Source organism: Pseudorasbora parva, chromosome 17, assembly GCF_024679245.1.
Source record: "Pseudorasbora parva isolate DD20220531a chromosome 17, ASM2467924v1, whole genome shotgun sequence".
Lineage (NCBI taxonomy): Eukaryota > Metazoa > Chordata > Actinopteri > Cypriniformes > Gobionidae > Pseudorasbora > Pseudorasbora parva.
Window position 1 is genome coordinate 34,311,171 of NC_090188.1, and position 24,199 is coordinate 34,335,369.

A 24,199-nucleotide genomic window follows, 5' to 3' on the forward strand; every position below is an offset into this window, starting at 1 on the left:
TGGTTGTGTACTCTTAAGTGGGCTTAGGGGCTGGAGCGGACACTGGAGCAGACTCAGGCATTAGAGCCGATACTGCAGACTCATGTGCCGGAGGTGACACTGGAGCAGACTTTTGAGCTGGAGCCGACAATGGACTGTGCTCAGGGGCTGGAAGTGTGCTAATGTGTGTGTGGCCCAGATACACAATGCCAGAGCCATTAGGGACAGTGTAACTGCTGCAATTTCCCTCTTTATAATAGGTGCTGGAACTTCTCACTTCTTACAGGCTCACTGTAAAAAACTCGCACTGGAACAGACCTGAGAATTTATCTCACTTGAACGGACTGAGGAACTTTTCTCACTGGTAGGACTCAGGAACTTTTCTCACTTGAACAGACTCAGAAATTTCTCTCACTGGAACAGAATTGAGAATTTCTCACTTAAACAGACTGAGGAACTTTTCTCACTAGAACAAACTCAGGAACTTTTCTCACTGGAACAGACGTTGGGATTTTTCTCACTGGGATGGGCTCTGGAATTTATCTCCCTTGGCTGTTGGCTGGCACACTGCTTTCCTTCTTGCACTGATAGATGGAAAATGAGGGACTGTTTTGATGAGTACCCACTTCTTACTAACTTACCCAAGTTTCTCTGCAATGAGGATTGTCTGGAAAAGCAAATATATATATATATATATATATATATATATATATATATATATATATATATATATATATATATATATATATATATATATATATATATATATATATATATATATATATATATTAGGGCCGGGACTCGATTAAAAATTTAATTAGAGGCTTTGTAATTAATTAATCGCATTTTAATCGCATATAAATATTTGACCTGAGAACAATGAGAAGTAATTTTTCACATGTATTTTTAGTATACCATTGAATAATGACTGAATACATAAGCTTAATCAACAAAATATTGTTTATTTATTTCAGTCCAGCAGACCAGTGCAATGTTTGCCATTAAGTGTAGCAAAAGCATATTTGTGATATTTGAGGCTCGATGTGCTGCGGTGATACGCAGATTCCTTGTTGTACAGCTTGCACACTACCATGCTCTTGACGACGCTTCCATTCTTTCGTTTTTTAAAACAAAATTTCCCATCCACGGGGCCAAGCAAAGCAGTCTCATCAGCTTCTTCGTTCATGTTCACGCATGCCCTGCGTCTCAATTAGCTCCCTAGTTCCCTAGTCAGGGCACTGATCAAGACATAAGTCAATGGGCTGACTCCCTGATCAGTGCCCTGACTACTGAACTAGGGAGCGGATTGAGACGCACCCATGGTTTGTTGTTGTAGTTGTCGCGCTAGTTGGTGTTCCAGTATAATCGGTCCGTCGAAACTGATTCATTGAAGAACGTTCCGCGGTGCAAAAATAAATGCGGTTCAATTTGTTAATTTTTTTCCGTAATTAATTAACGCGTTAAAGTCACGGCCCTAATATATATATATATATATATATATATATATATATATATATATATATATATATATATATATATATATATATATATATATATATATTGTTGAGGAGGTCCGATTTGCCGATTTTTACGCGAGTAGATTTGAGAGGAGGTTGAATATTTCCTGTAAACGGCTCACATTACCAGGTAATCTGGTCAGATTTTTTTTCTTTCTCCAAAAAGTCTGAGTCTATACTCCTTGGTGCACTTATACACAATGCATTAATACACAAACTCTCTCCTCTAAAACCACACTGATTGTTGACACACTGAAATATATTGAATGATTGTATATGCTGCATATTTAAATGGAATTGAAGATGTAATGTACTGCATGTTAGCTTGCTTATTGTGCCTTGGAGTTTGATCAGTTTAAGTCCATGTCATGCTAACAAGAAACTGTATTTATAACCACAAGTCAAGGGCTGTAGTTCCAACAACACAAGTTTGTGATGCTATTTGCAAATGATTAATGGAACTATGGTTTCAGAAACGCATAATTGTTCAGCTACTTTTGTAATGGTGGAACTTGCGACCATCATTGGCTAACAATGTTTTCAGGAACAGCACCCCATATCACATTAGCAACTTTCAGTCAACCATTCCCCTAAAACTGTAGTGCATATGCTTATCTGAAAGTGCAAGTAGAGAGTGCAGTGCTCTATGGTGCCTCTGAGTGAAGGTCTTGTGGCAGATATGCAGATCAGGATGAGCAGGGCTGGGAAGACCTGGTTTGAATTTTAAGGTCCTCTCTCCCATCGACTTCACATGTGGAAATGACTTCTATATGCAATGTACTTTAAGCATCATTCCAACATCAGCTTCATAATGAAATGGCATGACGTTTTATGCAATAGGGTCTCATACAGCGTTAATAAGGTTTCATCAGAACACTACAATAACTTCACTAACACCCAATAATCATGCCTTTACCAGTTTTTTAAACAGCTACTGCTGGCAAAATTGACATTTTTAATTGAGAGCATTGATTTTAATATTGTTAGTGACAGCTTAACAAGTAAATGCTCTGACTATACAATGGAAAATTCGCTGGAGTAGAGGCAGCGACTGGTTGGCTTTTTTTTGTTGCTTTTTTTATACACGCTTGTAATTTCCCTTCCACCGTTTGGAATACTGATGCAGCCCAGAGCCACGTCCCCAAGCTTTTAGACAAAACTCATTAGAAAGAGGTGAGGTCCCTTTAAATAATGAAGGATTTTCCTCTCTTTCTTTGGTTCTCTCACCCAAACAGATCTTTTATTAGTTTCCATAGTAACTAAAAGACTGTCTCAGTACTGTTGAATGAGGGTTCTTCCCTGGCTGAAAATAGTGAGAAGGCGTGGGGGTTGGGAGCGTGGTGGCATGGCGCCTCTCAGAGGCTGTACAGATACACAGCTGTTTCTAATCCGGAGAAGCATCCTTTTCGTGGATGCGTGATTTTGCACAGCTATGTTCATGGATTGTGAGTGAAGTTGGGGTTGGTCAGGTGGCAGCCACAGCTGTTGTCTCCATGCTTATGTGAGGCAGGAACACATGGGCTGCTACATTTAGCCACGCATGCAGTCTGGGAAAAACAGAACACCACTAAAAACAGCTAATGAGCTGCCGTCTTGAAGAAGATACAGTTATCCCTCGGTGACCTGTTCTTATGTAGGCTAATGCGTGTTTTGATGTCGTGCACTCTTTGTTGAGCAGTTTTGGGCGCTCTGTGGATATTTACAGAACATAAATAGATAAAAGATGGAATCCAAAAGTGCATATGGCTGAGTTTAGTGTGTGTGAGCGTTTGAGGGCTCTCTGTTTTATGATTATTTTTATTTTTTTTCATAATTATTATTCTTCATGATCACTGCACTGACCTTTTAAGTTGCATTGATCCGAATCGCTGTCAGTTGTTCATGTTTTATTTGGAAATGAATCATTGAATATGCAGAACCGAATTTGAGAAATTATTCTAATGCCATACTTTAAAGGAATCGATCGACCAAAAGTGACATGACCTTCATGTTATTGTTTTTTCTTTTGAACTTTTGATGAAGACGGTAGATTAGACCAAGCAGAGATAGCAACCATTGACTACCATAGTAGGGAAAAATACTATGGTAGTCAATGGTTGCTCTCTCTGCTTGGTTGCACACATTCTTCCAATATCTTCAATATCAGCAGAACAAATAAATTCATACAGGTTTGGAACAACTTGAGGGTGAGTAAATGATGACAGAATTTTCATTTTTGGGCGAACTATCCCTTTAAATAATGGATAATTTACACCCAGCCGGTTGTTGTCGAAAAATAAACCCCGACAGAGGGATCATGCGTCGGGGTCTTGTGTCACCCCGACACCATACACCATTTATGTTTTTAAATAAATCAGTAATTTTATTCAGCAAGGATGTGTTAAATTGATAAAAAAAAAATATTGTAAAGGAGTTTTATATTATTGAAAATATGTTTTTATTTTGAATAAATGCAGTTCTTTTGAACCTTTTATTCATCAAATATATTAGGCAGCAGAACTGTTTCCAAGACACTTATAATAAATCATAATATTAGAATGATTTCTGAATGATCATGTGATAAGACTGGATGTCACACGTGACACTGAAGACTGGAGTAATGATCCTGAAAATTCAGCTTTGCATCACATAATAGATGATAATTTAAAGTATAATAATTTGAAAACCAAATATTTTAAATTGTAATAATATATCACAATATTAAAAAATAATTCTGTATTTTTGATCAAATAAATGCTTGATGAGCAGATGAAACTTCTTTCAAAAACATTACAAATAGTAATGTGTCCAAACTTTTGGCCTTTTGACATTCTTCTTTCAGATGAATCAAATCTGAGTTATATTTCAAAGTACTGGCTAACATAAATCCAAGCAGTAGTTGTAGCTGTTTTCGAAGTCCATTAAAAAAATAAGCTGTCTGTCATATAACGTGCTACACACGGCTCCAAACATCCATATTTAAAACATTATAAAGTAAACCCTTAAAGTCTTCCATTGCATGGCGGTTAAGTTTTCTACAACCACCACAAGATGGTGCCTGACAGTCATTGACAGTGTTAAGCATATAAGTAGTACTGATCAAGATAACTCGTAGTACCCGGATGAGCGGTGTGTTATTCATTTTGGTGGTTGTTAACTGGGAACAACATACTGCTGGAATGCACGATTTACCTATCAGAATCAAGTATTCCACAGAGCCGTATAATAACTGGCATTAATAGATAAAACTTCTGATAAAAAAGTGGAAAAAAGTACTGTTTTAAGCCTCTCCTGGAACATTTGGCTTTTATAGACACCACGCCCAGAGAACGCTCGTGTGCTTAATCATGACGTCATCTAGTGACGAAACACCACCTCTACAGAATAATAAGCAAGTGTAATTCAGTAGCCCCACCCACCGACTCATCGGATCACGCTAGCCGGCAGCAATCACACGTCAAAGAAGATAGCAAGAGATTGTGGAAGAACAGTCGCTGCATAAGCTTCCTTTGGATCCTAATATTAGAAATGTGTGATACGTCATTTATTTTTAATGAAGTTCAAGCTCACGTGGGGAAGAACGTTTGTGTGTTCGCTTCAATTCACTGTGGAATTGTTTGTAAATAAGTCTCAGGAGCTGGATTTGCAGACAAAATGTTGGAATTCTATATTGGATCCGACAGAAATGGTGCAACAAACTTATGTGAGTAAAATGTCTTTTTTTATATGTATAATAGTCCCGGGGCTGTAAGTTTTCCAGGCGGGCTATCAAAACGTACGCCCGTCGGTAGCAATATGTTCTGGGCCCGCGTACGCACGTGTTTGTGTGTTTATGCTTATATCCTGAATTGCAGGCCATGCAATACAGAAATAATGTTCCAATCACTTCAATTTACTTCCAAGCAGCACGCCCATCAATACCCAGCGTTCAGAAGACAGCCTCAAAACCAGTGTAGAAAATAGCCTATTTCTTATTAGTTGTCTTATTAGATGTTTTTGGATGTAAAAACTGCACAAACGTCATTAGTTGACTTCAGACAACAGTATAAAAAGTGTTCATGACACCTTTAATGAGCTTCAGCACCCCGAGTACATGTGAGGGACTTTTTTTGAAAGCATAATGGGAAATGGCAACTGTAAAGATTTGCCCAGCTCCCTAACATTTTTGTCTTGTTTTATTTAGAGACAAAAATTACAGTAGATATTTTTTGTTGTTGTCAGTTTTCTCCTTTTTGGCAGTGAAAAAATTGTTGACGAAAATTATTTGTCAACAAATTAATACTGGCTTGACCCGATACTTTTTCATGTTGAAATGACAGAAAGCATTTTGAATTATATATATCCATGTTGTATTGATATGTCCCATCATGCTCATAATGTCTGGTGTAAAAATGTCATGTTATTCATGGCTGTTGCACGTGAACGCGAAAGAAAGAAAGAAAGAAAGAAAGAAAGAAAGAAAGAAAGAAAGAAAGAAAGAAAGAAAGAAAGAAAGAAAGAAAGAAAGAAAGAAAGAAAGAAAGAAAGAAAGAAAGAAAGAAAGAAAGAAAGAAAGAAAGAAAGAAAACCCCAGACAGTCGAGCCTAAAAAATATAAATTTTCTAAATATATTTCCAAAAACCTGAAATTTCCTTCCATCTCAGTGTGAAATTGCAGGTTTCTAGGCAAATCTCTGAACAAAAGGCACAGTATATGTGTGCTTGTATTTTTATATGGTAACTTGCACACAAACACGCACAACTCTCTCTCACGCTCTCTATCTGTGTGTGTGTGTGTGTGTGTGTGTGTAGCTCCAGACAGTCTTCTCATGGCGAGTGTGAAGGGAAGGTGACGTGATCAAAGCTACAGGAGTGAGTTTGATATGCAGAAAACAGGGAGCCTCAGCTGCATTCTGACACCAGCTTTTCATGAGCTCACAGAAGCATTGTGAAGCAGATGAAGCAACAGACCTGTGGGTGCCAGAGCCCAGAGGCTTTAGCATGGGATTGATGTGCGAGGAATCTCAATTGAAGATCATTGTTACTGAGACCTGAGGGATGAAAGGAACACAGCCAGAGCAGAGAGATCACAGGTGGCGTGGACTGTGATTTTGGAAGGCCAGGATAATCATTGGCAATGAGATAAAGGCAAATATGAGCAAAGTTATTCCAGGGTTTAGGTACACAGAGAACTTTGTTAATTCTATCATCACACTTTTCTTTTTCGCTACAGTCGACGGCTCTCTGGAAGGCCGTTTTACAAATAGAACATTTTATAATCATATTTATTTTTGTGAGGACTTCCTTCTCAATTTAAATTCTTCAAAAGTATCTAGGTTATTATTATTTCTTAAAGCAAACAGTATAATATTTAGAAATATTTGTAAATTATTTTTTAAAATTATATTAAAAAACGATTTGTGTTATCTATTTGTGCTATAACCACTATAGAGAACACCATTCTGTAAAAAAAACAAAAACAAAAAAAAACATATGAAATGATAGTAGAAACCATAGTAAATAAACCAACCAGTAATAAAAGTTAGCTATGACACATTGGTACCTTTTTAAACTTAATGAAATAGACGCAAGAACAACTTGATCACGCATTCTAGTGTGTTGTTCCCAGATAACAACCGCCAAAGTGAATAACACACCACTCATTCAGGTACTATGAGTAATCTTGAGTAAAATGTATATCTTATATGCTTAAAGGGATAGTTCACCCAAAAATGAAATATGCATTGCTCGTATAATGCATGTCAATGGGGTCTGATTAGAATTAGACCACATTGACATGCATTATACGAGCAACGGTTGGAGTTAAAAATCGTAATTTGTGTTCTACTGAAGAAACAAACACACCTACATCTTGGATGCCCTTGGCGTAACCAGATAAACATACAATTTTCATTTTTGGGTGAAGTATCACTTTAAAGTGTCACTCTGCTGTTGTTGGCTCTCTGCACCATCGTAAATGAAAAAAAAAAAACACTTAACCACCATATGTTACAATGGAAGACTTCAGTATTAATTTCAACATATATGGTAAAAACAAATCTTTTCAGCAATAGATAAAGGCTCACACAGAGATCTGAGATTGCGCTTCACACACACAGAAACATTCAGGAGCACAGAAACCTATTGCTGCCCCGTGAATTTCATTAATAACATAAGTTGGCTTCTGAATCGCAATTATTTGTAAATAAACTCAAAGATTCATTGTTAGTAGAGAGATAGACTGCACAGGTGCAGGTAATACACACACACATAATACAGAATGCTAGATTTCCTCAAGTGCAAAATGTTCCTTGATCATCTTTTCACTCTAAAAAATGCTGGGTTAAAAACAACCCAAGTTGGGTTGGAAATAGACAAACCCAGAAATTGGATTGTTTGAAACCAGTGAATGGACCCATTAAAGCAACCCAATTTCTGGGTTTGTCCATTTTCAACCCAACTTGGGTTGTTTTTAACCCAGCATTTATTAGAGTTTTGTTAAACCTGGGAAAATATTCCAATATACCAATCAGATGTGAATTTGGAACAAGTTTACAATTTAAGATTCCAAACAGGGTTAGGTGCTTCTTTCAGTGTTATTTACCTTTTTATATAATTTCTCTCTGATTTTAGGGATACCTTATGGGTAAGGTTAGGTTTAAGGATAGGAAAATGGTTAGGAATGCGTCTAATTTGGCCAAATCAGGACCTGCGCTGGCAAATGGCTAGCCTGACGTGGTCATACTCTAGTCAGAATATGAGTCTGAAACTGCTCCATTGGGCTGTGATTATGGGGCGTGTTTCAACCGAACCAGGAAAGACCTCAACCATAGACCTACAACCAATCAGAGTAACAAAGCGACGCATTGTCAAATGACAACAGAGCTCAACTGCACTGTGTTGCCAAGTCCATGTTTTTTTTTTTTTTTCTGCGGGTTGAAGCGACTATTATGTGATATATAGACCCATGAGTGTGAATTTTAGCAGGCAACCTTGCGCTTGTTGCGCTTGTGTGCTACTAGTAAACACAGAAGCTGGAGAACGGCGGTCTTTCGAATCAGCTTTGACCGCAACTCTGGAAGACTTGCAAGTCTTCCATGGAGTTAAGCTTTTCTCTGAAAAAAACAAAGAACGGCACTGAAGTCATTCTTAAGAAGGGAAGCTGTGTTCAGAGTTTTGTTCGACCCGATACGGCGAAAGTTTCATCTACTAGCTCTGCTTCACCTTCGTTGGTCTGGTTGGTTGTAGTGATATCCAATTGCATGCACGCTGTGCAGAGGGAGTTTGATAGACAACCGTTTATCCCGCCCCACGTATTGAGCTCTGTCAATGGTGAGTTTCCAGACCAAACATCTTGATGTGGGTCTGGCTTGTCAGGCTAATTATTGAGACATTTTTGCTTTGTGGCAGGATGCATTATCCTGCTGAAATAGGCCACAGCCACCAGGGAATAACGTTTCTATGAAAGGGTGTACATGGTCTGCAATAATAGATGGTACTTGTCAAAGTAACATCAACATGGATGGAAGGACCCAAGGTTTTCCAGTAGAACATTTACCAAAGCATCACACTGTTTTTTCCTGATTGTCTTCTTCCCATAAAGTATCCTGGTGTCATGTGTTCCCCATGTAGGCGACAAACACACACACACATACATGCGCATACACGCACACACACACACACACGCACACGCACACACACACACACACACACACACATGAAAACACGGTTCATCAGACCAGGCCACCTTCTTACATTGCTCCATGGTCCAGTTCTGATGCTTACATGCCTACTGTTGTCACTTTCGGTGGTGGACAGGGGTCCACCTTTCTATCAGAACCAGCATCAGCTTCTTGAGAAATTTGAGCTACTTTAGCTAGTTTGTTTGATCGGACCACGTGGGCCAGCCTTCGTTCCCAATGTGCATCAATGATCATCATAATTGTATGCGTAATCGGTGCAATAACAATGGAGATCCACTGGATGCAGAACCCAAGTGCAGATTATTCAAAGGATCCCAAAACAAAACAAAGACTTGGCAAAAACAAACAAAGACTTGGATTGGCAGATATAAACTTAACTTGGCATGTGAACAGATTTGACTATGAACACTCACCAACAACAGTTACAATCAATACAAGGACACATGGCAAACATGAGGATTTAAATACACTAATGACTAATGACTGGACAAGGGACACCTGTGAACAATAATTAAACAACTATCCAATGACAACAAGAACACATGAGGGCATAACCCAAATATACTGTGACAGGTCCCCTTGAACTGTTTTGAGTTATGTTTCTCTATGGGCAGCCCCAGATGCCCAAACAAAACCGAAACACACACAAAAGTCTAGAGGGTGCGGTCTTGGGGGAGGGATGGAGTGTGGGTGCCTGGGCAGTATAATGCAAATACTTGCCGAATGAGACGATCTCCATACCGAGAAAAGAGATCCTCTGCATGGGGTAGAGTTTGCTCTTCACCCAGTTGGCCCAGATGATTAAGATGTTGGAGAACCAGATCTCTGTGTTCACACACCTGCTCTTGAGAGTGACTCGTCAAGATAGTTCAGGATGAGAACCCATGCTGCCTGAGTGGTGCAAAGGCTGTCTCGATGATCATTGTGAAGACATGAGGGGACAGAGCTAGCCCAAATGGGAGAACAGCGTACTGATATGCCCGCCCTGCGAAAGCAAACCGTAGAAACGGTCTGTGTCGAGGAAGAATGGAGACATGGAAGTATGCGTCCTTCAGCTCGATTGCTGCAAACCAATCTGCTGGACGAACACATTTGAAAAGGTGTTTGGCTGAATGGAAGCCTGTGAAGGGATCGGTTAGTATTGCCGCACTATGTTGAAGCACTGAGTTGGGAACAAAGGAAATGGGGGCGGGACCTGACTGGTGTAATTAAACACGTTGTGTTCATATTTTGTTTTGCTGTACAATAGCCTTGGTTTATGATTTTTACAGAGTTCGGTAGTTCTTTTAATATCACTGTCAGTGCATTAAGCCACATTAAGCATTTTTCACGTTAAGCATTTTAGAATGTCCCAACCATATATATATATATATATATATATATATATATATATATATATATATATATATATATATATATATATATATATATATATATATATATATATATATATATCATTGTTCTTTGCTTTAAGAATTTTCTAGGCAATCTGAATCTGTGGTTTGTCTCATTTGTAAACGAATTGTGTTGCTTTAAAAATTCGAATGTGAATAAGATTACAAAGCGTTCACCAAAACTATGTGTTTTGTATTGATTTACCATCTAACAAAGTTAGTTAGTTAAATGAAGTCGGTGTGCCACCGTTAGGCCTTTTGGGTTAAGTGTAGGTTGGTAAACAACATGTAAAATGGCCATAACAACATTACCCTTTTTGACAGAATAATCGTGATCAATAATCGTGATTATGATTTTGGTCAAAATAATCGTGATTATCATTTTTATCATTATCGTGCAGCCCCCAGTTCCAAACACGTCTGGCTTAAGTGAAGAGATACGCAGAAACATAATGTGAGATTTGCCAGCGTACTTCCTTATATATCCACGATGTGGGGCAGAGTTACTCTATGTAAATTCCCCAGGCCCATGGCATCGCATCTCCATTGGGCGTTTTCTAAGATCTCGAAGGTGATAGGCATCTAAGCAAAACCCCCATTCGTCAATCACTGACGTAGCTCGGAGTAACTGAACAAAAGGGAACATGACAAACTCTGAAACATGACAGAGAACAGAACAGTGAATATGATAAACTAAGAACGTGAAACATAACAAACTAATTAGTAACTGCTTAAAACATTCTATCTTTAATTCTGAATTTAATAAGTTTTCCTTCAGTCAGTGCAGCAAAAACATCTGCAGATTTGGACCTGTTAATTAATAACTTTTTGGTTGACTGATATGATTTTTTTTAAAGAGGTAATGCGACTGCTGATATCAATGAAGCAGGGTGTCTTACATGAAATTAATGATTAAATTACATGCATAACATTAACAGTTGCTTATATAAACTCTTATTTTTCACTTTTCCCCCACTGATCTTCTCCAAAAAAATGTTAACTGATAGAAGGGGTTGGTAGGACTTCTGTTAATCGGCCAAGTAGACACGGTTATTGACCATGGCTATTTCTAAACGGCAAAATATGGCCTGATTTCTTAAAATAACTTTCAATAGTAAAGCTCCCCAAACTATCACGGGTGGTCCATCGGTTACAAGGTCATACGCAATGGGCCAGGTGTTAGAAGCACTGACAATGATTAATATCTCCACAAATGCTCTTTGCTGACCTTCTTAGCCTCAATTTTTTTTACACTTGGCACTCTCGGTAATCCTCTCGCTGACCTTTTTTGGTTGACTTTTCACTTATTTTTCCTGTCATGCACAGTCAAACACCTAAGCTCTTAGCTTCTACTCATTACGATCATGATAAAGAGATAACACACGCCAATGCACCAACACCCAGATGATTTATAGTCTTCATTGGCTGCTCCTCCTCAATACTCCCTCCTCATGCTCAACCCTGAATTACGAATCCGTTTTACTAAAATACCTGTCAGAGGCTATAGCAATTCCAACAGCCTTTCCACGCTGTTTGCATGATGTGTTAATTGTAGGCCATTCCAGTAGCACTACCATAAAGCTGGTTTGTCCAATTAATGTCAAGCTTAAGCAAATTAACCCTGGTTGTATAAAGGTATGTACATTTTCCAATATCTTGTTATTGACTTTCTTGCTCCAATAAATGTTTAGGAGTTAAGTGTGCTGCAAGATGCAATAATCTGGTGTCATTAGCTTGTACGATTCTACACAATACTCAGATCCACTGGCTTGAATTGTGGTCTAATTTGGGGTTGTTATTAGTGAGAGTTTCTTCTGTCTTTGATGTGTATCATGTTTGATGTACAGTGATTGATTATTCATTTATTGTTTAAAACAGCAGTTTGTTTTAAAGCGTGTCAGTCAAAACAGCTTCTTTTTTCACCTTTTTTTTTTCTTCCTGGTAATTACTCCACTTACCTGGTATTCAAACAGTGCATTGTTTATGAATAAGGTCTACCTTGCAATTCCCTAAACACTCAGCAGGGAATATCTGTTGAAGTTCATTCTGCTTGGCAGAATTCATTTATTTGTAATGCCCTGCAACGCCATCAAACAAAGGCAACAATTGAGTCACAATGCAGATTAGGGGTTTCAAATATAATGATATGCTTGTGTAAATACATATTATGTAAATTACTATACTTTAATATAAATGCATATAATGCATCCAGGTGTGTTTATATTGTAAATGTATCATTATATATTTAATTGATATACTATATGGTGGATATGTATAGTAACTGTAATAATAACTGTATAGTCTGAGAATGACTAACTTCATGCTTACATTAATTGTCTGTTACAGTTTGCATTAATGTTTAAATTAAATAAATGACATTATAAATCAAAGTAATCACTTTGGTAATATAAAATACTTTTCAGGTATAATTGTAATTTGATTAACACCTATTTAAAATATAACTGTAATGAAATGGTTATTCAATTATTTTATTTTATTTAAGTTACATGTATTTCATAATTCCCCAACCCTGGGTATGCAAAGGCAGACCTGAACAAGAGTAAATACGAGCCTTTACGTTTTTTTTTCTCTTTTTTCAGCACCCTGCGGTGGGCAGTACACTGGATCTGAGGGTGTGGTATTATCCCCAAATTACCCTCTCAACTACACAACAGGCCAGACGTGCTCCTACTACATCACTGTGTCTGGAGAGTTTGGTAAGTAAATAAAGTTACTTACAAAGGTCACGGTTAAGTTTATAGAATTCTTGTTAGTGCAATACATAAAAAATAAAAAAATAAAAAAAAAAAATCTGAAAATTTTCAATCAGAAATTGCTAGTGATTTTAACAAACATTGTTTTCAAACTAAATATTGCATACATTTGTTTGATTTATAGAATAAATGTCTAATTGAAACTCAGTATTTAAATTTGTATTATTACTGAAATGTATTTTTGAAGCATTAATTACTAAACTCAATTTTTATATATATATATATATATATATATATATATATATATATATATATATATATATTTATTTATTTATTTATTTATTTATTTATTTATTTATTTTTATTATTTCTTTTTTTTTTTTTTTTCATAAATGACGGCAATGCCAGGGAAAGAATTAATTCAAATGATGAGTCCTCTATCCAAACAGAAATTTTATGTGAGTAGCATAGTGAATACATTTTTTGGGCATACTTCATATCCACTGCGCAAAACCATAGTTGACTAAATCTATTGCAAAACACTGCAGTTCATGCATAACAAATAAGAGTGTAAGTCACACTTCAACATCTGAAGTTTGTTGAAGTGTTTGTGAGCCGAGAGAAATCCAGTCAAACTGATATTTACAGAGCCACTAGCAGCGGCCCTTCAGGTTTTCTGTACTATTTGAGTATGAAGTGAGGGCCGACATCTCATTACCGAGGCGATAATAGAGTTGTCGCAGTGACCCGTATGACCCCTTTCCACCCCTCTCTGCTTAGCTGGCTCTCATACCAGCACCTGACATGCACAGCATGCCTCTGTGATTTCCCTAGTCTTTCATCCCCTATCCTGTGAACCATGTGTCCTTTCTGGCAAGCCAACACATTTAATCACAGCTTCATCACTGGTTTCAGGTCACGAGGTATGGACACCAGACGTGACCAAACATACATATTGCATAAATTAGAGAAAGAGTTCATGATTAAAAACGTGTACACTGATGTTAACACTCTTGTACTTGTTTGTACACTAACAGTGAAAATGCACAAATGTGATTAAACTGCGCATTAAATGGGCTATAAGAATGTCCATGTACAACTACTTGTAAAGAATATAACAAATAAAAAAATGAGACCTTCCTTGACTTTTTAGGTTGCCTATGAAAGCCTCTAAACTGACTGTTATGTCAAGGACATACTTTTTTTTACAGGAGAATCAAAAGGATGTGATGTTTAGGCTTGCTCCTGAGAGACTCTCTTTCTTTCTATGATGCCTAAAGAGCCATTCTTTACTGTAACTGTCAATGTGCCATTTCAAACTCACATAGCCAGATCTGTAAAGTCTATATTAGTATATTAGTAACTATTATAGTGTCATTTTAATTACCTCATCTGTCGACATGACATGCTGGTGAAATGCAGAGCTTTTGCTATGATCCGATGCTTTCTTAACTGCTACTTTCTCACCACTGTAATTTTTGTTGTGCGTTAATTTTGTCATTGAGAGAAAAAAGTGCAGAACATATTTACATATTGATCTAAATGTTGCTCTCAGCAGCGCGGTCTGCGTCTGTGTTCACAACATGGCATGTTTGGTTCAACTAAAACAAAACCTGGTGTGATTGCTCTGTTTGTGCGGTTCATTTGCGTTTCATCAAGTGTGAACGCTGCCATCCGAACTCTGGTGCGCACCAAACAAGTGCACACAAGGTCTCGGTCCACTTCCAATCGAACTCTGGTGAAGTTTGAAATAAATATGCAGCAATGACCAAAGACATGTAAACAATCAAAAAAACGGGACATCATGTGACAAGGCACAACCCTAAATAGTTCCGGGAGTCTCCCGCATGTTGATAGTGGCTCCCTGATTCCCACAAATCTAGAGCGAGACAGACACTGTTCTCCAAACCGTGTAATGCGGGCATAGCAGAGAGGGAGGGGGAGTGAGAGGCATTGTGTGTGTGCGCGTGTTTGCATCATGAATCGCATGTAAGACAGAGAGAATCCTGATTGGCCTGTTTCGGGAATATAACCAATCAATTGTCAGTATGGGCGGGCTTTTATCTCTACTCCCAAACCAAATTAATCTGTTCAGTGTATTTAGAAACAGTAGCGCCATTGCCGAAGGAGAGTGTGAATGTAAGACACATTTTACGTCAGACTACACAAGTGTACCCCTGTCTTTTAGCGTTAAATTATTGCTTTAAACATATTATGGCATATTATAGAAATGATATTTTATGTCTTTTAGACACTAAATTATGATATTAGTTATTTTATTCATTAATTTGTGTGTGGTGTGGGGAAACAAATTACTTTTTACCCTGAAATTACTTTTTACTGGGATGTTTGGATTGCTTTTTTCTCGGCATAGTTGCGATAATGCCCATTACAGTTAGGTATAGGCATCCGAACCAGACGTCTTGTTTTTTTTTTGTTTTTTTTTTTGTTTGTGTGTGTGTAAGTGAGTGTGTGTGTGTGGCGGAGGGATTCCTGCTGCTGTTTTGATCCCTTTACATTTTAAACTCTTTTACATTAGAAGTTCTCATCTGGTCAAAATACCATCATATATACACACACATGAGTGCATTAACCCCAGCGCACAGCATTGGTTTGAATGTGTTGTTAAAATGGCAATGTGAATGATACGTTTTTTTGTTTTTTGGTCTGGACCAAACAAACCAAGTGAATCAAACTACAAGTGTGAACACACTCTTAGTCCTGGTCCACTTACACTTCACATTGGCATTTTAACACCAAACCTAAATATACAGAATTCTCTCTGCTCTCCTTTTATTACATATATATCACAATGGTACTTATTGTACATTCCAAAACAATGCTCTGTGCTTGGCTTAATGCACTCGTTGAATTGCGCATAGCCTTCATATGATGGTATTTTGACAAGCCGAGAACTTCTAAAGGGCTTATAAAATGTGTAAAGTAGTCAAAACAGTGACAGAAATCCCTCCGTCACACACACAAACAAATATCTGCTGTGAGGAGACGTGTTTCTGATGCCTTTATCAAAGTGTGATGGGCAAAATTGTGACTATGACAAGAAAAAAAACGAAAGAACTAAAGAAGAAAGTATATTTGAGCATGCTGTCCTTTTTAGGGTCGCATCTTGTAACATCATGTCCTGTTTTTGGTTTGTAAAAAAAAAAAAAATGTTTCAGCAATTTGTTTGGTGCGCACTTGGGTTCGGATGGCAGCGTTATTCACACTTATTCAAACTAACTGCACTCACACCAGGGCATTCACACCAGGGTTCGTTTTAATCTAACCAAACATGCCAAGTATGAACACACCCACAGTCTCGTCACTCTCTTCACGTTCAGTATGTTACATGTGCGGGTATGGGGGTAGTTTTGTTGCAAACAAATTGTTATCCACAAATAAATATAAAGAGATTCACACAAAAATATATAAATTCACAAATAAATAGAATGAGATCCAAAATTATATGCAGGAGTTTCACAAAAATTTATTAGATTCACAAATAAATACAATGACATCTGTGAATAACCAAAAAATTCTAACATTTATTTTTATGTCACAAACACACAACTCTGCCTCGCGTAAGTTGCATTCATTTATGAATCGCTGCCTGTGCATTTGTTGATGGCTTCCTCTGCATTGGTGGATCTCTTCTTGCACATGTGTTAATGGCAGCACAGCGTGTGGATTTTGAAACATTTCTAGCATCTAGAGGTCTAGACTCAAACAAATCCACAAATAGGTAGACTCCACTCACCGTCTACTTAAGCTAATCAGATAAAGGCCAGATCGTGCTTACCGACTGTAGCACATTCTCGCTCCAACCAATCCCGTTTTGACCAGTGTCACTGAAAAACAGAGTTATGACCACTAAATGATCTATATAAATCTATTTATCCATATAAATCCTTATAGATCAGTGGCTACAACACTCCCATTGACTTCCATAGGAACTGAGGAATGCAAAGTGTGTGAAGCGGAGCGACCAATAGTTCCATCTCTGAACACCATTAATTTCAGTGTAGGCTATCTCAAGCGCACTCGCTGGAAAATTGATGAAATTACTGCATATTTTTGGAATGTTAGAGTTGATGTATATTGTTACATAATAAATCGTCAGACTCTGACTTTAGTTAGATAACGTGAGCAGCACTGCATCAGCTACTATATCCGGATGCTATTTGCCATTTCAACAGTTTTTAGATTCTCTGAAATCTTTCTGTCGAATGCGTTTATATTCATTCAAGGAATAACGTATCTGAATATAAAGAGTTGAATAAATTGGTGGACATTTTTTTAAACACTATTTAAAACTTCTGTCTTGGGTAAATTATGTATATGCTAGCATCATTAATTTATATTCACCTGTTGTGTATGCTTCATGTATCAAAATAACATTAGGACGTTAAGGGGGGGGGGGGGGGGGGGGGTTGAAATGCTGTTTCATGCATACTGAGCTTTTTACACTGTTAAAGACTTGGATTCCCATCCTAAACATAGACAAAGTTTCAAAAACTAATTTTGGACGTTTGATGGAGTATTTCTGTGTCAAAAATACTCCTTCCGGTTTCTCACAAGTTTCGGAGAGTTTTTTTCGAGTATGGCTCGGCTTGACGTTAATAGAGGGGAAGGTCCTTGTATGGGCCGTACGGGCTCTTCTCCCGGTAGGGTGCGCGCGCGTGACTAGAGCGAGAGAGGAAATGCACACCCATACACTCCCGCCGCGCTCCACTTTATTCCTATCTGTGACATCAAGCGACTTCAACGCTTTAGCACAGCAAGTCACTGCTGTCAGGACTTCACCAAATCATACCAAAGAAGTGTGTTTTTGACGGAGCGGTCCCAGCGATAAAGGTTCGGTCCTGCTTTGGAAGCAGCCGGTGAGTAAAACTGCTTCAAATGTCTATGCTGTTGTCGCGTGAGTAAACATCAGTAAACGACACGATCGCGTGCTTCGTCATTCAAATGCGCTAACGTTACTCCATTGTTGTTCTATGTATAACGTTACACTAGTCTGACGTTCAAAACCGTTTTGCTTGCTACTGCTAAGGTTTAGTCGCATACAATAGTCCATAAACCAAATCATGTCCTCATAAACTGCGAGTAAACACACACAAATGTTGACAGGCCACTAAATACAGTACATACCACAGAGACGGACGTCCTGATGTTGCTGTTTCTCCTGTTCAATTTATTTCAGCCTCCTAATGATTCTGGATCATATATCTATTAGCTGAGCTGGATAGCCAATGGCTTCTCCTCGGTTGAGGACGTCATCGCTTTGCGCGCTCGTCATTCTTTAGCTCCGCCCACACGATACGCCTCCAGGCGCTCATTTTTTTCCGGAAAGACTCGGTACAGCCCATATTTCTTTTATAATAAAACTAAAGACTTTTCGGAGATATGAAGGATGCAATACTACTCTATAGGTACTCAAGATTGACATGAGATTGACTGAAACTGAGTGTTTCACCCCCCCCCCCCTAAAATAAATCAAACAAAATAATAATTACCACTATAGCCAGTAGATGGTGGAAGAGGAACACTTATTGGCTCATTGGCCTTTTTTTCACTTTTAGAATTATTTTTTATAGTTTTAAACCATTAAAATATCTATTTTTATAAAAAAAAAATGTACTGGAATGTTAAATATATATGCTAATTGTAGGAAACATTACAAAGTCTAATGAAAATAAAATAAAAAATCGGACTAAACTTCATAATAAATCTTTATTTAAATCCAGTGTCTGTGCTTTATGATGAGAGGATTTGTAGATAATGGGAAGATTTGTGTAAAACGTAAACTTGCACTAAAATGTATTCAGCGTTTTGAGACTGTATTGTTTTGATCGATACTGAGAGGATATTTTCATTCACGGTAATTAAACATATGATTGGTTATTATTTTCAGAAATGCACGAAATTGGCTACAACACACAATGCTGTAAAATAAAATGTTCAGTTGTACTCTCGTGACCCAAAAGAAGATTAATATTGTCTCTTCTTTTTCTCTCCCCAGAATAAAATTCTACTGTAAAACCTAGTCAAAGTCAATGCACATATTGTGTATTTGCCAGAAATTGCTGCAAATATAGTGAAAATGCTGTCTATCCTGCTTAATCCTATTTAAACAGATTGACATCACAGAGTTGTTTGGAACTATTGAGAGCTCTTAGGCTCTGGTCAGCACAATATGGCCATTATCTGATTGGCTTAAGTAGACAGTGGGTGGAGTCTACCTATTTGTGGATTTGTGTGAGTCTATGCTAGAAATGTTCCACATGCTGTGCTGCGATTAACAAATGTGCAAGCAGAGATCCACCAATGCAGAAGAAGCCATCAACAAATGCACAGGAAGCGATTCACAAATAAATGCAACAAAGTCAGAGTTGTGTGTTTGTGACATAAAAATATGTGTGGATTATTATTATTTTTTTGATTTTCACAAAAATCATTGAATTTATTTGTGAATCCAATTGTTTTTTTGTGAAACTCGTGCATATATTTGTGGATCTCATACTATTTATTTGTGAATTTGTATTATTTGTGTGAACCGCTTTACATTTATTTGTGGATAACAATGTATTTGTTTGGAATAATGCAACAACACTACCCCCATACACAAGTTTGAGCACAAGCAACAATTTGCTGGCTGCAGCAGTTCACTTTACAGCCACCAGTTTCGCTAATAACAACGGTTTCTGAATTCTACATATAGCCCCCTTGATTATTATTAAAAGGGTGGTTGCATGTGATTTCACTTTTTTACCTTTAGTTAGTGTGTAATTTTGCTGCTTGAGCATAAACAGTATCTGCAAAGTAACAGCGCTGAACGTTCAATGCAAACAGAGATATTGTCTTTTAAGGCAGTTTATTGCCTAAAAAAACGGCCGGTTTGGACTACAACAAGCTTCTTCCCGGGTTGGTGACATCATAAAACCTTGATATTAACAGAAACACTGCCCCAGATGTGACTTCTGGCTGTAATGGTAAGGGACGTGGCGTTTCCGGACAACCTGTGCTTGGCACTTCAGCCAATAAAAATACATGAAACTATATTTGGCCATCTAACCAATCTAAGACCATTGCGTATTTGGAGGGATGGGCTTCATAGAAGCAGGAAGCAAACAGGCCGTTCAAAAGACAGTGCAGACAGCAGTGTGAAATAAAGGTAAAATAAAATATAAAATAAAAATACGGTATTTTAAAAAAAGACATGTTATACTGCACCCCATAAACACAACCAAGCCTAGCAACCAAGCAAAAAAAAACAAAAACAAAAAAAAAAACACACACAGAACCACCCCTTTAAGTCAACAACCCATGTATTTGATTTGTGAGTAATTTGGATTATTTCATAAAATAAAATAATAATAAAAAAACAGCTCAGACAGTTGTTTGTCAGTCACAAGCAAAGACCGGACCTGATTCCACATAGCTTTGTCCTTTGTTTTCAGGACAGCTGCTACAGTACTAAAAATGTTGTTCTGCGGTATGATTTTACAGTTTATTCACAATTTCACGGCATGATTCCTGTAATCAAAATCTTCTCTATTGTAATGAATTTAACCTCATTTGCCACTTTATCTAGATGGGGCTGATGTGACTAGGTTCTGTGCAGACTGCATATGGGCACTTATAAAACAATCAAACTGAAACAGCAGTCTATGGGAAATTTATGACTTTCTATTCTTTTATTCTTAACTTATCATACTACTTTTGTTAGTGTCTCTTCCCAGCAGTGGTGATGATAGTAACACGCTCATTGTGTTTCATTTGTTTCCTCAGTGGTGTTTGGGCAATTTGCCTATTTCCAGACAGCCATGAACGACTCCGTTGAGTTATTTGATGGGCCCAATCAGAATTCCAGGCTGCTAAGCTCCCTGGCTGGGTCTCATTCCGGTAAGTAATAGCTTTACATTCACCCTGGTTTTGTTGCTTTCAGTTTGCTTTGAAATGCACATAACCCTTTGAAAAGAAGCAAACGGGCACATGGCTTTTTAAAATCAGTGAAAAGACAATTGTGCAGACAATTGAGCAGTGAACGAGGTCTCAAGTGAGGTTTAATAGCTACTTTCCGAAAGGGGAAATACAGAGGGTGTATCATTTTTGGCAAGCATTCACTGATAGTTTTGTATTTGTTTTTATTGTTTCAAATTTTTGTTGTGCAGTATACACATTGAACACACACTTTGTCAGCCTCGAGCAAACATAAGTCTTCTTTTTGCAAGTAATATTTTTACTAGACATATGACAAGATCTCATGCATGGAAGCCTCGGGTTTGACTGCCGTTCCAGTGCACTTTTAAGGGTAGAATGCTGGAAAAACACGGGTCACATGTTGCCTGGATCATGGCATAAATCTCTCTATTTAACCATCGGACTCACTCATCCGTCGTGTTTGTAATCTTTTAACACTTTTTATCCGCGTTTTATAGTTCTAATTTAATCTAAGACCGACAGTCACATGACCGTGGCAAAAAATTGGTTGCGAAGTGTCAGTCAAATGTCTAAAATTGTGAGTTCAGCACCACCTCTCCCTATTCAGATTACACATGATCGTAAAAGTGAAAATAAACACGAGCGTGGATTTAAACACAATTTAAATTTGTTAGCCTACTGCTGTTTGACAGTGGCTCCCAGAGGCATAAGAATATCTTTCAATATGAAAGCTAACTGTGTAGTTACCTATCCTTATTTGCTCTTTGAATATTGAGTACTTTAATTATAGTTGCACTTATTGTTTGCACTTGATCTAAGCTCAATTTGAGGGAAGGAATTCAGTTAGGAGGTCAAAAGTCATAGAAGCTCAACTCATGTGGAGTTCTAAGGTCTGAAGAGACGATAAAAGTTGAGTTTGAGCAAAACATTTTACGGTGCTTGAGTATTGTTGTCTTTTACTGCATATGATGGCAAATTCATACTCAAAAAAGTAAAACAGAAATGATATTGAGTAATTTGACATTGAGACATTTGCAAGACAATGAGTTAAAACATTTCAAATGCACCTGCAAACAATTTTTCTAGTCATGTATTTCATCACTGAGAGTTTCTTAAAAATGCTATGCAAAAATGTTGTCTTGTCTCGTTCTTGTGAACCCGATCTCGTGTCTCATCTTGTGAGATGAGTTTCTCATCACATCCCTCATTTTTCCTAAATCATAAGAAAATAAATAAATATTTGGACACACAAGATACCCCAAAAGACCTCATGAAATAAGTTTTTGACCTTGGGGGTAAGGTAAAGTAAATGTTAATTAGCTTTTTCTTCCAAAAACTGTCTGAATTTTATATCTAATAAAAAAATATTTTAAAATAAGTACAATACAACTAAAACAATACAAACTTAAAGGGTTAGTTCAGCCAAAAATGTTTGGTGAACTATGTTTTTAGCTAAAAAACTTTAAATATTAACAAATCTTTGGTTTAAATATCTGTATAATTTCCCTTTTACCATTTTAAAAATGTAAGATCCCATAACCTAAACTTTTTTATGCATAATATTCATATTATAAGAATAAAATGTAATGGACAGAATATGTAGGAAAATGCCAATTTTAATAACAATATAGCTTTAAAATGATATTTTGAGCCACTAATCATATACCTTCCTATACCTACCCCAAAACCTACCCATAACCATTATATATATATATGATAATTTATATATTTATTTATTTTTATTTATTTATTTATTTTATTTTTTTTGTGAAAATGTCAACTCTACCAGAAGTAGTTCAGCTGGCGATGTGCTGCAGTCCCATTTCTATCTGGTGGTATATTTTTGTATGAGGTGCAGACCAGATTTTAAATTATTAATACATGAAAATGTTGTTCCGGCTTCTTTCCATGAAGCTGCCACTGTAGAAGGCGCACCTTTCCCATTTCAAATGTACATAAACTAAAACTTGTCACAATCTGTGATGAAGCAGGCGAGAGCCAATGAGCATTCGGTAACACTGCCAAAAAACATGCCATTTTTAGTGCTATCAATTTTTAAATAATTTGCGTTTTAATGTCATCAATATGTCATTATTTTGTATGCTATAGTGTGTATGATATCGTAAGTAAATGTATGTACTGTAGACCCACACTTGACATAAAAATAGACACGTATTCTCATGAGATCACATTGACATACTTCACATGCAAAAACACACCTCTTGCAGAAGCTCAAACGTGCTGAGTAACACTCATTAAAAATATCTTCATTTGTGTTATGAAAATTAACAAACGTCTTATGGGTTTGGAATAACTTGAGGGTGAGTAATTGATGGCATTTTTGGAGGGTGAACTAACCACTATAGTTAAAATAGATTATTAAATGTTTAAAGCTACACTGTGTGATATTTCCCCCCATCTAGTGGTGTAAAGGTATATGACAATCCGGTGAATATTAGTTTCTGTTCCTCTCCATTCCGATTTCGTTTTAAATCCTACGGTGGCCGATTTAGTCCAAGATTAACATGGCTTCCAGTTCGACCTCGTCAATGAGTGCCATGGAGTGTTAAAACTTGAAAAGCGAAGCTGATTTAATTTAAGAAAAATTTAATTACAGTCAACAACACAATATAAAAGCAAATGGAATCAGCAATTGATGCTTGTATTTTTCTCAGAAAGAACTTCAGTTTTAGCCTGACAAGCCAGATCCACATCAATATGTTTGGTCTGGAAAGTCACCATTGACAGGGCTCAATCAGAGGGAAGGGATAAACAGTTGTCTTTCAAACTTCATCTTTGGATAGTAATTGGATAACGCTACAACCAACCAACGAAGGTGAAGCAGAGCTAGCTGACAGATTAAAACTTTCGCCATAGCCGGTCGACAAAACTTTGAACACATCTTCCCTTTTTAAAAATGACTTCAGTGCCGTTCTTTGCTCTTTTCTCAGAGAAAAGCTTAACTCTAAGTCTTCCAGAGTCGCGGTCAAAGCT

General features: G+C 37.3%; 1 protein-coding gene across 1 annotated transcript in view; it reads left to right on the top strand.

Annotated features, from left to right (window-relative positions):
* LOC137044732 (CUB and sushi domain-containing protein 1-like) overlaps positions 1–24,199 on the top strand; it is a 194,993-nt gene that overhangs the window by 46,676 nt on the left and 124,118 nt on the right. The window contains 2 exon segments of the mRNA XM_067420993.1: positions 13,151–13,267; positions 21,053–21,166. Of these exon segments, the coding sequence (XP_067277094.1) occupies positions 13,151–13,267; positions 21,053–21,166 (231 nt within the window).